The sequence below is a fragment of the Passer montanus genome, unplaced genomic scaffold, assembly GCF_014805655.1.
Source record: "Passer montanus isolate IOZ18808 unplaced genomic scaffold, ASM1480565v1 scaffold121, whole genome shotgun sequence".
NCBI classification, from domain to species: Eukaryota; Metazoa; Chordata; class Aves; order Passeriformes; family Passeridae; genus Passer; species Passer montanus.
In genome coordinates, this window is record NW_024358834.1 from 964,045 (window position 1) to 977,723 (window position 13,679).

At 43.6% G+C, this 13,679-nt stretch overlaps 1 protein-coding gene across 1 annotated transcript in view; it reads right to left on the minus strand.

Moving 5' to 3' along the window:
* The window catches only part of LOC120497090 (transcription initiation factor TFIID subunit 4-like), a 146,253-nt gene extending 138,123 nt beyond the window's left edge, over positions 1-8,130 (minus strand). Inside the window, 3 exon segments of the mRNA XM_039698146.1 lie at positions 3,396-3,568; positions 7,516-7,852; positions 7,855-8,130. Of these exon segments, the coding sequence (XP_039554080.1) occupies positions 3,396-3,568; positions 7,516-7,852; positions 7,855-8,106 (762 nt within the window). The 5' untranslated portion in view covers positions 8,107-8,130.
* Positions 8,131-13,679: the final 5,549 nt, after the last annotated feature.

Here is a 13,679-nt window from a genome sequence, read left to right on the forward strand (position 1 = left end):
AGTAACTTGTGACACCTGACACAGGCTAAAAATTAGGACAGTCTGCAGAACAGTAACCCCAATACCCATAAAGTATGAAGGCCATGTCTTTTTCTGATACATTCTTCATAAGATATTCTCTCCTAGAATCCTTAAGGCAGACTGCAAGCTACCACCCATGCTGACTTTCTGCATAGATAAAGAATGGTAAAATGCAAACTCAGTGACTAAAATACAGTGCTAAGCTCTACAAATTTAAGCACTCTGCATTGTAATCCAAATAAAGCTATCTTAAAATAACTGAATAAAGATACAATAATTAAGTTGAGCTCTATACAGTGAAATACTAACCATCCCACTAGAATCAGAAAGAAAGGTTAAAACTCCATAGCCTGGCACGTTCATCGATCTCACAAAATACTTTGCAGGATTCAGGCAATTAATGTTCTTATTGTGTCTTGAGCTAATGGCACCAGAATTTTCCTGTGTTTCAGTCACAGTGAACACCATGACTCTAGAATATTCATACTCTATATACATAAAAACCTAGCACATTTATTTTTAATTCTAAACAACTTCTGGAAATTTTAATTCACTGAATTCAGCTTTCTGACCACCAGAAAGAAATCCTGAAAGAAAATAGCTTAATTAAAAACTCCCTGAAAAAATTATTTTTCAGTACACACAATTTCCTTTATTTTAGAACTTGATCCCTTAATAAACTAATTATAATGAATACTCAAACAAATAACCGACATTTCTAAAACCTTAGCACAATATTTATCATTGAACATTTCATCTGGAAAAACAATTAACAGTCTCTGGTTTTAAACCATCCACCTAATCAAATAAGTCTCATGTCTAATTCTGATTAGACAAACCTTTAGAATTTATATCTTTACAATCTTGTTTTAAGAGGCTGTCAACCACAATTTTTAAAGAACATTCTAAGGTCAAACATATATAAAACATAAGCATGTCACAATGAAAGAAGACTCTGAAGATCAAATGCAGAGTCAGGGAAATTCAATGTAAATTTCCCAAGGGTAATATTAATTATTTCTTAATGCTGTTAATTACAACAAATACAGAAACGAGGCAGTACAATTTGGGCAGCTACCACTAAGATTTTCAAAGGAGATGAATCCTGACAAGCTACAATATCATTACTCTAATCCCCCTACACTAAAATAATCCAACTTTTGCATCTTGCAAGATATTGATCATCCCTAAGGCCTTGCTGGCTTCCTCTGTTCCGAGGCAGTGTGTCAGCACCAGGTAGTGCAGAGGAACAAAGGAACATCTACAGTGCACAACCCTGTACAAAACAAACCCAACTTTTTAATACCTGAACCCCTCCAGATTCCAGCTGACTCTACAAACACCTGAACATGCAGTATTCTCACGGGTTTATTTTTATAGAAATCCATCAAGTAGGATTATACCCCTTGTGCAACATTAACTGCTTCATACAAGTAGAGAACAGCTGCCTGAGATCAACATGATCTACATTTGCTGTGCACACATCTTAAGGCTGACTTTGGGATCCAAACCCCAGACTGAACCTAGAGCCAAGCAGGGGGTCTACATTTCTGCACACTTCCTTCCATGTGCAATAAAGATTACTCCTCAGAAATGTTCAAATTACAAACAACTGGTTAATATCTGTTATGAATGCTTACACGTTGAATTTTAATCCACTATTAATTAATACTAGCCACATAAAAGCTAAGAGTACAGAAGAAAAATAGCTAAAACTAAGAGACTTGGATCTCATTCTTGGTGCAGTCCCACCACACACCTGTTTTGCATTTACACTGTGCACTTGTCTCAGGAGCCATTGCTGGAACATCTGCTTGTAGTAATTACCAAAGAAGTGACTGCACTTTTTTGCAAAGAAAGGCCCCAACAACCAAAGACAGATGTACAAATTCAGGAATTGGCTGCAATTTTGTTGTCATCAAACTAATAAAAAAAAAATCTGTAAATGAACACAAGCTTATCTTTGTGTTTATTTTTCCTGGAATACATTTCTCTTTGAAGGTTTCTACAAATCTTATTCTTCCAGATACCACAAATTTAAACATGATATGGCTACCTTCTCTGCAAAGAGTTCTTTAACAAATTCATCCAATACTGCACTTACCTCTCTTTTGAGAGCATAGAGTTTTTCCAAGTGTTTCCAGGCTTTTCATTTCATTTTATGAAATTTCTTTCCTGACAGGGCTACACTCACTTCTAAAACTTACATTCCAGTTGGCTACTCTGTTTTTTATAGATTGCCTCGTGTTTCTATTTTCAATTCTCCAAATTTACTCCAGCTTACTTCTCATCTGAAATGTTTATCATTGTTTTCAGTTTTGAATTAAACTTAAAAATCTTTTAGACTACAAACATAATGCAATACACAAAGCATATAAAGGGAAAGTAATCATATCATAAATACTGGGAAATACATGCTGAACTTATTTCAAGCAACTTCTACAACAACTAAAAATTTGTAAAGGCACCTTTTTCATCTTTCCACGTAGAATTACTTATCTCTTCTGCAAATACACACCTTAGGCAAAATTTAGGCAAAACTACCATAAACTCTGCCTCTTATTGCTATGGCACAGCAGCCCTGTGCCATAAGATCCAAAGATTTTTGCCTCCACATTTTAGTAAAATAGCTCAGTTCTAGCCCTAAATGGCCCCAAACTAAATTGCCTCTCTACAAACTTTTAAACCAATGCAGCCTTCAAAGAAATTATTAAAAAAAAAAACAACACAAAAACAAAACACCAAAACCAAGCCAAAACAAAAAACACAAGACCACCTCACATTCACCCTAGAAAATAAATTAGCTCCAAGTTCAAATCAACACATTCCACTGATGAGTTTGAGACAGGAAAGCACTCTATCCTATCAATCCGTAGAAAAAGAGAAATGTACTCACAACACAGGAAAAACTGTCAGCGTAGAGAGATCATACCCAGAGGCAAATTAGAAGAATCAAATATTTCCTTTCAATAAAGTATATTTTAAAAGTTATTTTAAATTTATTGCAAATCTTGGATAGAATGTGATTGGCTTTCTCTGTTCTAATGTCCAGCAAACTTAGCCATCCTGGGATTCAGCATGCTGGGATATCACAGTGCCTCTGATTCAGAGCAGCAAGGGACACTTATTAAACCAGTGATACACAGCCCAGACAAGACTGAGCTTTCTTAGTCTGAACACAGTCTTAAGAGACTCTCTAAAGCAGATTTTTTCCTTAAAAAAAATAAAAAATCCTAGGTCTCATAAAATAAACTACACTTGAATAAGTATTTCCTGTTTTCACAAGAAAAAAGAGAGGAAAGCACAGTTGCAGAAACATATGAGGTAACAATGTGTAAGACACAATGCACCAAAGGTAAATCAGCCAGACATACCTGAGCTGTTGACAGGCGAAAAACAGGGCCAGTTGTGGGCACAGAAAGCCTGGGTGACATGTTGGCAGGACCCTGTCCCTGTGTCTGCACCTGGGCCTGCATCTGAGCCTGTGCCAGAGCCTGCTGGGGCACCATCACGAGCTGCCCGGCGTCCGTGCGCACCAGGACCATCCCTGGGGAGGGCAAGGACAGTCACTGCACAGCAAGAACAGCAAGGGTAACACACACAACTACCTAACCACAGAATGCAGAGTCCTGTATGGCACTGCACGTTATTCCCTATAGTGCATCTTTTTTTGATACTCGTGTAACATGAGATTTTATTTCAAAGAAGAAAGGGAGCCCCCACTAGCAGACTCAATTCAGTCTGGAATTTAAATAACTGCAGTTTATGGAAAGCAGTGGTAAAAAAAGCAGCCACTGGAGTGTTTGGGGGACAGTGATTTCTAGCAGTCTAGTCAGGGTTAGGAGAATAAAATTAGAAATAAATACTCATTAAAAGTAAACTCTAAGGACAATGCAGCTGCTGGAAAAACAACTGAGTACATGCATACCGGGGTTTATTAAGCAACAGCATGGGGACACGCAAATATTGGCCAGTATTCTGAGTATACAACATTTGAGATTTACTTAACACTGAGCATTAGCAAATTAATATATTAATCCACTAATTAATCCACCATCACCACTTTGAGAGGCCTGTGGTTTAAACACCAAACACTGCTAGGCCCAGAGAGCCAACACGATTCCTCAGCACACAACCACACAGGGCAAAACCTTAGAAAATTGGCAAGTGTTTTCTAACACTCTGGAAGTAAATGATAATTTCTTCAGATTATTTTCTTGTAATACACCTCACAAATAGAGGCCTTCTACACAACAGAACCGTTGCCATCAAGCTGTGCCCAAAATTTTGGAGTCAGCAGGTCAGAAAAAGGGAGACAATGGCTAAGCTGATCCATGGATCCTGGAGTTTCACATACTCATGTTCTTCTTATAGTTAGTTCTCAGAACTAAGAAGCAGCTCTCCAGACAGATTATTAAAAAGAATTTCCAAGTTAGTTCCAGAATACATTTTAATAATTTAACCTACATAGGATACAACAGGTCAAATAAACAGAGAAGCATCTTGTCTGCAACTACTAGAGAACCAAAAACTAAAAACCTGTGAAGTCACTGCTGATAACAGGGTCAGTAAACACTGTTTCTACAACTTTTCTATATGTGCAAATTGCTTCATATACTTTTTTAACTGTTCAAAGGAAAATGAAGAAGGCAAAATCTTATATCCAATTCTAAAGGTAACAGCTTACATCCAATTTCAATTGTTAACTTCCCAGTTACAACACCTGGCTAAAGGGACACAGTTTGTACAATACCCTGAGGATAAAGAAATTCAAACACTATCCTAACAGATTTCAGAGCCTTACAGCAATAAAATCTTTCAGTCTGACATGGAAAAACCAAATCCCAGTTGTGGGATGAACACGTGAGAGAACTGCAGCACACATAAAAGCCCTCACTCACAGAGTTGGGTGCTCCCAGCCAACCTTTCCTGCTACAAACACAAACAGAAGGCAAATTTCTGCCACTATGAACTAAACACTCATGGAAATTAAAGTTTAAGGTAACAAGCATACAGAGCTACAGCGAGGACCACATCCAAAAGCCATAGTAATAACTCTCTTTCAAAGCCAAGAGTAATTTAAATAGAAAGTTGAAAGAAACTCATTAAAAACTCATCTAAAAGGTAACTTTTAAGGTCCATTAGCCATTTAAGCACCAAGCTTCACAGTTTACATTTGCAGAAAATCCTGCAAGCAGATGATCTATTTGGTATATGCCATTCCTAAACCATCTGGACACCTGAATATGCCAACTGGCCAAACGGGTTATCACTTCTCTGATCATCACTGTGAACCTTACATAAAAATCCTCACAGGATAATGCCTACCACACTTTAAAAAATACATGTTCTGTTTGCATTACAGAGATTCACAGGTGTGTTCCTAATTTATCTTCCCATTTTCTAAACCAAATTCTGAATAGAGAAAAACTGAGTGGAAATGACAAATTAATTAAAACACGTGCCACACAGTCTCTGGCAAATTTGCAGACACAATTACTACTATAAATAAATAAATGCTCATGTGTTAACATTATATTTTAATTCAGTTTGGAGGACTACAAATTCCTGTTACTGAGCAGCTGGTGCAAGTTAGAAGCCAGTTAAATGAGGAGATTAATTTTACCTTCCTGTCAGTCATATAAAGATGAAATACACAACTTAGGAGCATTATCTGCTAAAATAACCTCTTCTCAAAAAACTGATTCTAAATTTCTGTTTTATACAGAACTTTGCTATATGGGAGTTTCAGATTAATTACAAATTATCCACTAAGTTAAAAACTCAAAAATAACATTGTGTTTTCTGAATAATTTCCTTTTAGAACATATTATCTTCATATTTATGCAAATTTAATGGATTTCCATCTATCCTGTAATAAAACAAATTTGAACTAGAACTTTCTGGTGTATTATTCCCATAACATTCTATAAATCCTGGATGAGACTGTTTCCAAGGCTCAGTTTTCCCTCTTCTGTTTGAAAGTACCAGATCAAAGTACTGACACAATGAACTTCAGAAACTGTGTGCAAAGTTACAATGCACAGTTATCATCTGCATAGAGCAATCTTCAGCACATTAACAAAGGGAGGCAAAGGCTAAAGGCACACAGTCAGAACACAACTTATCTGTTTCAAGTTAGTTGGGTCTTCATGAAACCACCAAGATTTGTATGTTTGGAGCAGCAGATTCTGGAGGATTTTTCATAAACTAGGGCTGAATACACAGCTACTCAAAGTCCACTCAGACACAAACAACTATACCATAACATTGCTGCTCTACTTAGCTAACACATATCAAATATTTCAAGAAATAAGTTGGAAGAACTCGGTTATTTCAGACTAAATCGATACGTCCACATCTTAACAGGCTATTTCTATTAACAGGAAAAAAGTAAAGAATTAGCTTAAATGCTAAATCAGCTCCTAAATCAAGATGACATGAAGATACCCAAGCTTTTGCAACATGAAATTCTACGTACCACAGTACCTCTCAGATGAAACAACACACATGTAAAAAGTAGGAATAATGAGTATGCAGCAGATTCTGGAGGATTTTTCATAAACTAAGGCTGAATACACAGCTACTCAAAGTCCACTCAGACACAAACAACTACACCATAACATTGCTGCTCTACTTAGCTAACACATATCAAATATTTCAAGAAATAAGTTGGAAGAACTCAGTTATTTCAGACTAAATCGATATGTCCACATCTTAACAGGCTATTTATATTAACAGGAAAAAAAGTAAAGAATTAGCTTAAATGCTAAATCAGCTCCTAAATCAAGATGATATGAAGATACCCAAGCTTTTGCAACATGAAAATCTACGTACCACAGTACCCCTCAGATGAAACAATACACATGTTAAGAGTAGGAATAATGAGGATGAAAGGATGCTGTTTTGGTTAGCTACCAACCTTACTGAACTTAAATTTTTAGTAATTAAAGTTAAGAAACTTAGAGGAATTGCTTCAGAGTTGGAAATAAAAACTGGTGATGTGAAGACTACCCTCATACAACAATGATATTATCACAGTTACCGAAATTATAAATTTTAGATTACGCACATTTAACAGCTGGTTCACAGCAGAAACTATTCTGTCAAGCAGAAAAACTTTTCAGGACTTTCAAGTGTAAATCAGAAGATAAAGTCCTTTACATCACACATAAAGTTATTCTCAGCGTGCACTCCAGCTTTTTATCCGCTGATCCAACTACATCACCACAGGGTAACTCACCGTGACTGCCGCTCTCCCCAGGACAAAACCAGCAACTCACCAACAACAGCTGCAATTACTCCGCATTAGCCGTACCAGTTACACCCTAATTAGCGGCAGCCGCTCCGTCAGACGGTGCCCTCAGACAGGTGCCTCTTCTCCGGTTCCCAGGATGCCGGGCAGCGGGGACATGACAGCTTGGAGGGAGAGGAAAGCCCTGGGCCGAGAGCAGCCGGTTAGAGCGAGCGGCGATGCCGGAGCGCGGCACTTACCGGGCGGGATGGTGAAGCCGGGCGGCAGCTGGATGGTGGTCTGCGGCGGCGGCCGCACGATCAGCTGCGGGGCCACGATGCGGGGGGCAGCGCCCAGCGCCGGCCGCGGCGACACGGCCTGGGGGGCGGCGGGCAGGGCAGCAGCGGCGGGGCTGCCGCCGCCGGGAGCCGCTCCATGTGATTGCTGCACACTACTACTGTTTACACTCGCTCCCCTCCCCGCCGCCGCTGCCGCCGCCGCCGGGGGAGACGGGGACGGGAGAGGCCCCTGGGCGGGGGCTCGGCTCCCCGCGCTGCCGGGGCGCCCCGCCGCCTCCCCTGCCCCGGGCGCGGGGCGGCCGTGCTGCTGTTCCCATTCCCGGGCGCGGGGCGGCCGTGCTGCTGCCGGCCGGGGCTGCTGCCCCCCGCCAGGCTCCCCTGCTGCGGCTGCTGGGACGGGGCGGAGGTCCTGGGCGGAGGCGGCTCGGCGGGGCCGCGGCCGCCGGCCAGCTGCGATTCCAGGGATCCCACCAGGTCGCTGAGCGCCTTCTCGTCCACCTCCTCGGAGAAGAGCAGCATCTCCTCCAGTGGGTCCGACGCGCCCGCCGCCATCTTGCGCTGAGCTGGGAGCCGGCGGCGCCGTGCGCATGCGCGGTGCTCTGCCGCGCGCAGGGCACCATGGGAGGGGCCGCCGCCTCCGCCCCGCCCCGGGGCGGGACCGGGACCGCCCGGGCGGGAGCGCGCCCGGGACCGGGACTGGGACCGGAACGCCGGCGGGAGCGCGCCCAGAACCGGCACCGGATGGGTGTTCGGAGCGCGCCCGGGACCGGGACTGGGACCGGAACGCCGGCGGGAGCGCGCCCAGGGAGAGGGTGGAGATGCCCTTGGGGAAGCCGCGGGCGGCAGAGGGTGCGGGGAGGTGCCGTGGGGACGGACGCGGGGTGTGCAGCAGCCTCCCCGCCCCGGGTGTCCGCAGGGCCCGGCGCTGCCGCGTCCCGCTGAGGCGGCGCGTCCCGTCCCGTCCCGCCGGGAGAAGCGAGCGAAGCGCCCCGGCTGGCCCGCCGCGGGGATGAGCCGAACCAAAGCGGGGATGGATGCACCGCCCCAAAGAGGGGATGGGTGCACTGTCCCAAAGCGGGGATGGGTGTTCTGTCCCAAAGCGGGGATGTGTATGCGCTGTCCCAAAGCGGGGATGGGTGCGCTGTCCCAAAGCGGGGATGTGGATGCGCTGTCCCAAAGCGGGGATGGATGCTCTGTCCCAAAGCGGGGATGGATGCGCTGTTCCAAAGCGGGGATGTGGATGCGCTGTCCCAAAGCGGGGATGGATGCGCTGTCCCAAAGCGGGGATGTGTATGCACTGTCCCAAAGCGGGGATGTGTATGCACTGTCCCAAAGCGGGGATGTGTATGCACTGTCCCAAAGCGGGGATGTGTATGCACTGTCCCAAAGCGGGGATGTTTATGCTCTGTCCCAAAGCGGGGATGTTTATGCGCCGTCCCAAAGCGGGGATGTGTATGCGCTGTCCCAAAGCGGGGATGTTTATGCTCTGTCCCAAAGCGGGGATGTTTATGCACTGCCCCAAAGAGGGGATGAGCTGTTCCCAAGCCGAAGGCACGCACAGCTCACGGTTGCACTGCTCCGCCCTGCAGTTACCGGGATCCGCAGCAGCTGCCCTAGCCAGAGCAGAATGGCTGCAGTGATACAATTTCCTACCGCTGTTTCAGAGATTCTGGAAAACAAAAATAAGGCTCTTTTCGTCGCCAGAGCAGCTGCCCTGGCGTGCAGCTCCCTCGGCATCCTCGCGGGAAATTCAAGGCAGTTAATTTTGCTGCTAACGCTTTTGTTACTGCCCTCCTGTGTGCCCCTTTCCCACCAGCCCTTCCTTACACTGTGAAATAACTTAAGAGAAAGACAGTGGTCCTAAATAATCGGGTTTTTAACTAATGGCAGTGTCTTCGAGAGGACCCTCCAAATAAAACATCTTCCCACATGAGTGACACACAGGGGATACCCATGGATTTGTGACCCGCAAGCAGCTTGGGTTCCAGATCTGCTTCTGCCTGCCTGCAGCAGTGCCTGCAAACTGGGATGTGCTGGAGCTGCTCTGCGGTCTGAAATGGTGAATCATTCCTGCAGCAGCTTGGGTTCCAGATCTGCCTGCAGCACTGCCTGCAAACTGGGATGTGCTGGGGCTGCTCTGCGGTCTGAAATGGTGAATCATTCCTCGTTTCGTGATCTCTCAGGGTTTTCCGAAAACCTGGAAAAGGTGTCTCAGTGGATAAGGACACTGAATTGCTGCAGGCACTGGTGGGAAGGAGCGGGGCCGGCTCAGCTCCTCTCCAGTCCTGGCTCGATCTGCTCGGTCCTGCCGTGTATGACTCACTGGAGGCACAGGACCAAACTGCTCCTGGCTGCTCTGTTTCCTCTCAAAGGAGGTTACGTTTTTATTCAGGGTAGTTTTTCCTGATTGTCCTTTACGAGCAAGTTCATGATGAATCAAAAGAAACCACCTTGAAAATGCATTAAATATAGGTTGTACCAGTTTAATTGGGATAAGTTTAAATGTCTCCCGGAATTGAACCAGTGCATGTTTCTTCAAGAAAGTCGCCAGTGAAAATACTGAGGGTCCAAAGGCATGGTAGGGTGCATGAGCAGGAGATGGTGCAGTGCATGAATGGGAAAGTACAGCACTGTTTATGAAATGCAGCATTAAATGTACACAAGAGATCTATACATCAAAAACTTGCTTAGAAAATGAGCATTGCTTTAGTGGAGTGCTACAGCTGAATTAAATTTGGATTTTTAACAAATGCTTCTACCTGGAAGTTTAATTAAAACATAGTAGAAATTAAGATTCAATTTGCTATTGCACAAATATAAAGAATAATTATTCGGGATGGACAAAATAGAAATCTATCCAATATTACTTTTGTATGAGTCACAGACTTTATTGATTTTATCAGAGAAAATTCCATGCAGTCCTCACTTAGTTGCTCCTGAACTTCGTTTGCATATGACCATCTCCAGAGTTTTCATAAGAGAATGGAAAACTAGACATATGATTCTGCAAATAGTCTTGACTATGAAACAAATTTTAGTGCCCATTCTTCTAATACTGTGGCATTAAACTGGGTGTTTCCATAAAAACCACCCTGGAAGAAAGTGAATTGCTTTGTAACTTTAGAAGCTAAAAGTTACCTTCTGACTGGACACAGAAAATGGCAAGTATTACAATTTGAATGTACATTTTTGTGTGGGTAATCTGTAAAATATTAATTTGTATTTCTCCCCAGTCCAGTCTTTTTAAATTGAGCTATTTTATATATAAAAACACAGATATTAAAGAAGTGTAGTAGAATGTTTTATTTAAAAAACATGATGTATACTGACTCACACTGGACTTCCTTCAAGTCAAGAGGTGAGGACATACCTAAGGATGTTTATAAAATTGTTGCTGAAACTGCCTTTGGGCTTGAGCTTTTACTAGGGAAAAATACTTCCAGTAAAGTACAGAATCTCTCTGAACTTTTGTATTCATTCTATTATAAAGATATTTTCATGCATTTCATCACAAAAACCATTTCTGAATATATTTGTTGCTCTTTCATTTTTCAGAGTTATATATGTGCAGAATACAAAAAAAAAAAAAAACAAACAAACAGAAAAAAAACTGTGATCATCTCATCTGATCTTTTACGATACAGTCTTTCCTGAATTATTTTCTGTTTGAGGTAGGGAATGGTCTTCAGAAAAGTTAACTTCCAACCATGGTTTCAAAATTGCCTGTAAAGAAAATCCACCACAGAACTTGTTGAGCTGCTCTTCAGTTCTCAGCACTGCTCAGGCCTGTGCCCTGCTCACAGCCCAAGTTTGTCATTAATAACTCAGTAACACAAAATATTAATAACAGCAAAGCCCCCTGCCCTGTTCAGCTGCATGGAGTGAGAACAGGGACAAGTAATCTATTGTCTTCTACAGGAGTGAAGATGCTTAGAAAGGAGCACTATTTTCCTGCTTGTATGTCATGGGTTTGTCTCAAATACACACTTTCAGTGCCTTCAAAGATACAATTTAACCATCTTAGTTTAAATTTAGTATCAAAATGCTACCTGCCAATTCAGATAAGATTTTGAGATAACTTGTTAAAATCAAGAACCCTTTATCTATGTTATTGAAATTCACTTTATACTATGAAAATATTCCTTCAGCTGCTCATTTTAAGTATAGCAGAGAAATTATAAACTCCAAAAATTGGAGAGCACGGAGATGAATGGAGTCCTAAGAGGTGTCCTAGGAATAGCCTGGGTGTAGGTTAAAGAAGACCTCTAAGATTCCCTCAGCACTGCCAAGGCCACCCTTAACCCATGTCCCCAAGTGCCACACCCACGTTACCACACCCAGGGACTGAGGGTCTGCCCTGGGCAGCCTGACAGCCCCTTTCCATGAAGAAATGTTTCCCAATATCCAACCTGAACCTCCTTTGGCATCACCTGAGGCCGTTCCCTCTGCTCCTGTGCCTGTTCCTGGGAGCACAGCCCGACCCCCGGCTGTCCCCTCCTGGCAGGATTTGTGCAGAGCCACAAGGGCCCCCTGAGCCTCCTTTGCTCCAGGCTGAGCCCCTTTCCAGCTGCCTCAGTTGGGCTCTCTAAGGTTTCTGCTCTAGATCCTTCACCAAACCTGTGTCCCTGCCTTGGAAGGCAGAATATGTCTAAATTTAGTTTCATGTACATCAGTTGCAAATGAATTTCATTTTTAAAATGGCTTATAGGAATTTTGGAGCTTGCAAAGTTAATTGTAAATACTTGTTTAATAACCTAGGCAGGACTTGATGGTGAGACTTAGGAATATTTGTCATCAAGAGGGTTAGAATTTAACCCTTAAGTGTTTCAAGGGGGTAGTTTTCTATTCCTAGGCATTCGTGCAAATTTTTTGATTGTCTGTTTTGGGTTTTGTTTTGGTTTTGTTGTTCATTCTGGCCAACTTGTCTCTTCCAGAAACTTACAGGTTGTTTCAGAAAAGGCTTAATAACCTAGGCAGGACTTGATGGTGAGACTTAGGAATATTTGTCATCAAGAGGGTTAGAATTTAACCCTTAAGTGTTTCAAGGGGTAGTTTTCTATTCCTAGGCATTCGTGCAAATTTTTTGTTTGTCTGTTTTGGGTTTTGTTTTGTTTTTGTTGTTCATTCTGGCCAACTTGTCTCTTCCAGAAACTTACAGGTTGTTTCAGAAAAGGCTGTTAAGCCTGTTCAGCCTAAGGACAGCTGAGAGGGGCCTCAGCCCTGGGTGTCCCTGTCTGTCTGTCTGTCCCAGTGTGTCCCTGTGTGTCCCTGTCTGCCTGTCCCTGTGTGCAGGCTCAGAGCAGGCCCAGGCTCTGCTCCGGGCCCGGCCATGGCCCCAGAGCCACGGGCAGGGCCTGAGCCCAGGAGCTGCCCCTGCCCAGGAGGCAGAACTGCTGCCCTGGGCAGTGCCAGCCCTGAGCAGATGGGGCAGAGGCTGTGCAGTCTCCTCCCTGGGGACATTGCAGAGCCACAGGGACACTCTGCTGTGCCCTGTGCTCTGGGATGGCCCTGCTGGAGCAGGGAGGTGGCACCAGAGCAGCCCCTGTGGGCCCCTCCAGCCTGACCCAGCCTGGGATTCTGTGAAAAATAAACCCTCTCAGTTTTCCATTTGATTTCTCTTCTGAAATGCTCATCTATTGTGTACTGAGCTCAAAGAAATGTCCATTTCTATTTCCTCTTCTAACTACATGATCTTGGAACCCTTATTCAGTAAATGTAGCATGGAAAGTAGACATATGGTTCTGCAACTAGTCCTGACTATGAAATAAATCTTAGAGTCCATTTTTCTAATACTGTGGCATTAAACTGGTGTTTCCATAAAAACCATCTCCAGTTTTGAGAGGCAGATGAGAGAAGTTTTAGGAAGATGTGCACCAGGCCTCTCCTCTCCTCTCCTCTCCTCTCCTCTCCTCTCCGCAGGAAATCTGTGTAACACAGGCTGTTCTGATCCTCTACACTGTTACCAGCCTGTCCACCTCCTCCAACAGAGGTTGAGACTCAGCCACAGGCCAGCCTCTTTCCTTGTAACAGAGTATTTGTTATTTCTCTAAACAGAAGCTTTACTTTGAGCTGAAGCACAAATGCAGAGTTTCGACAGTGGTGTCCCACAGACTTGATAGGGTCTA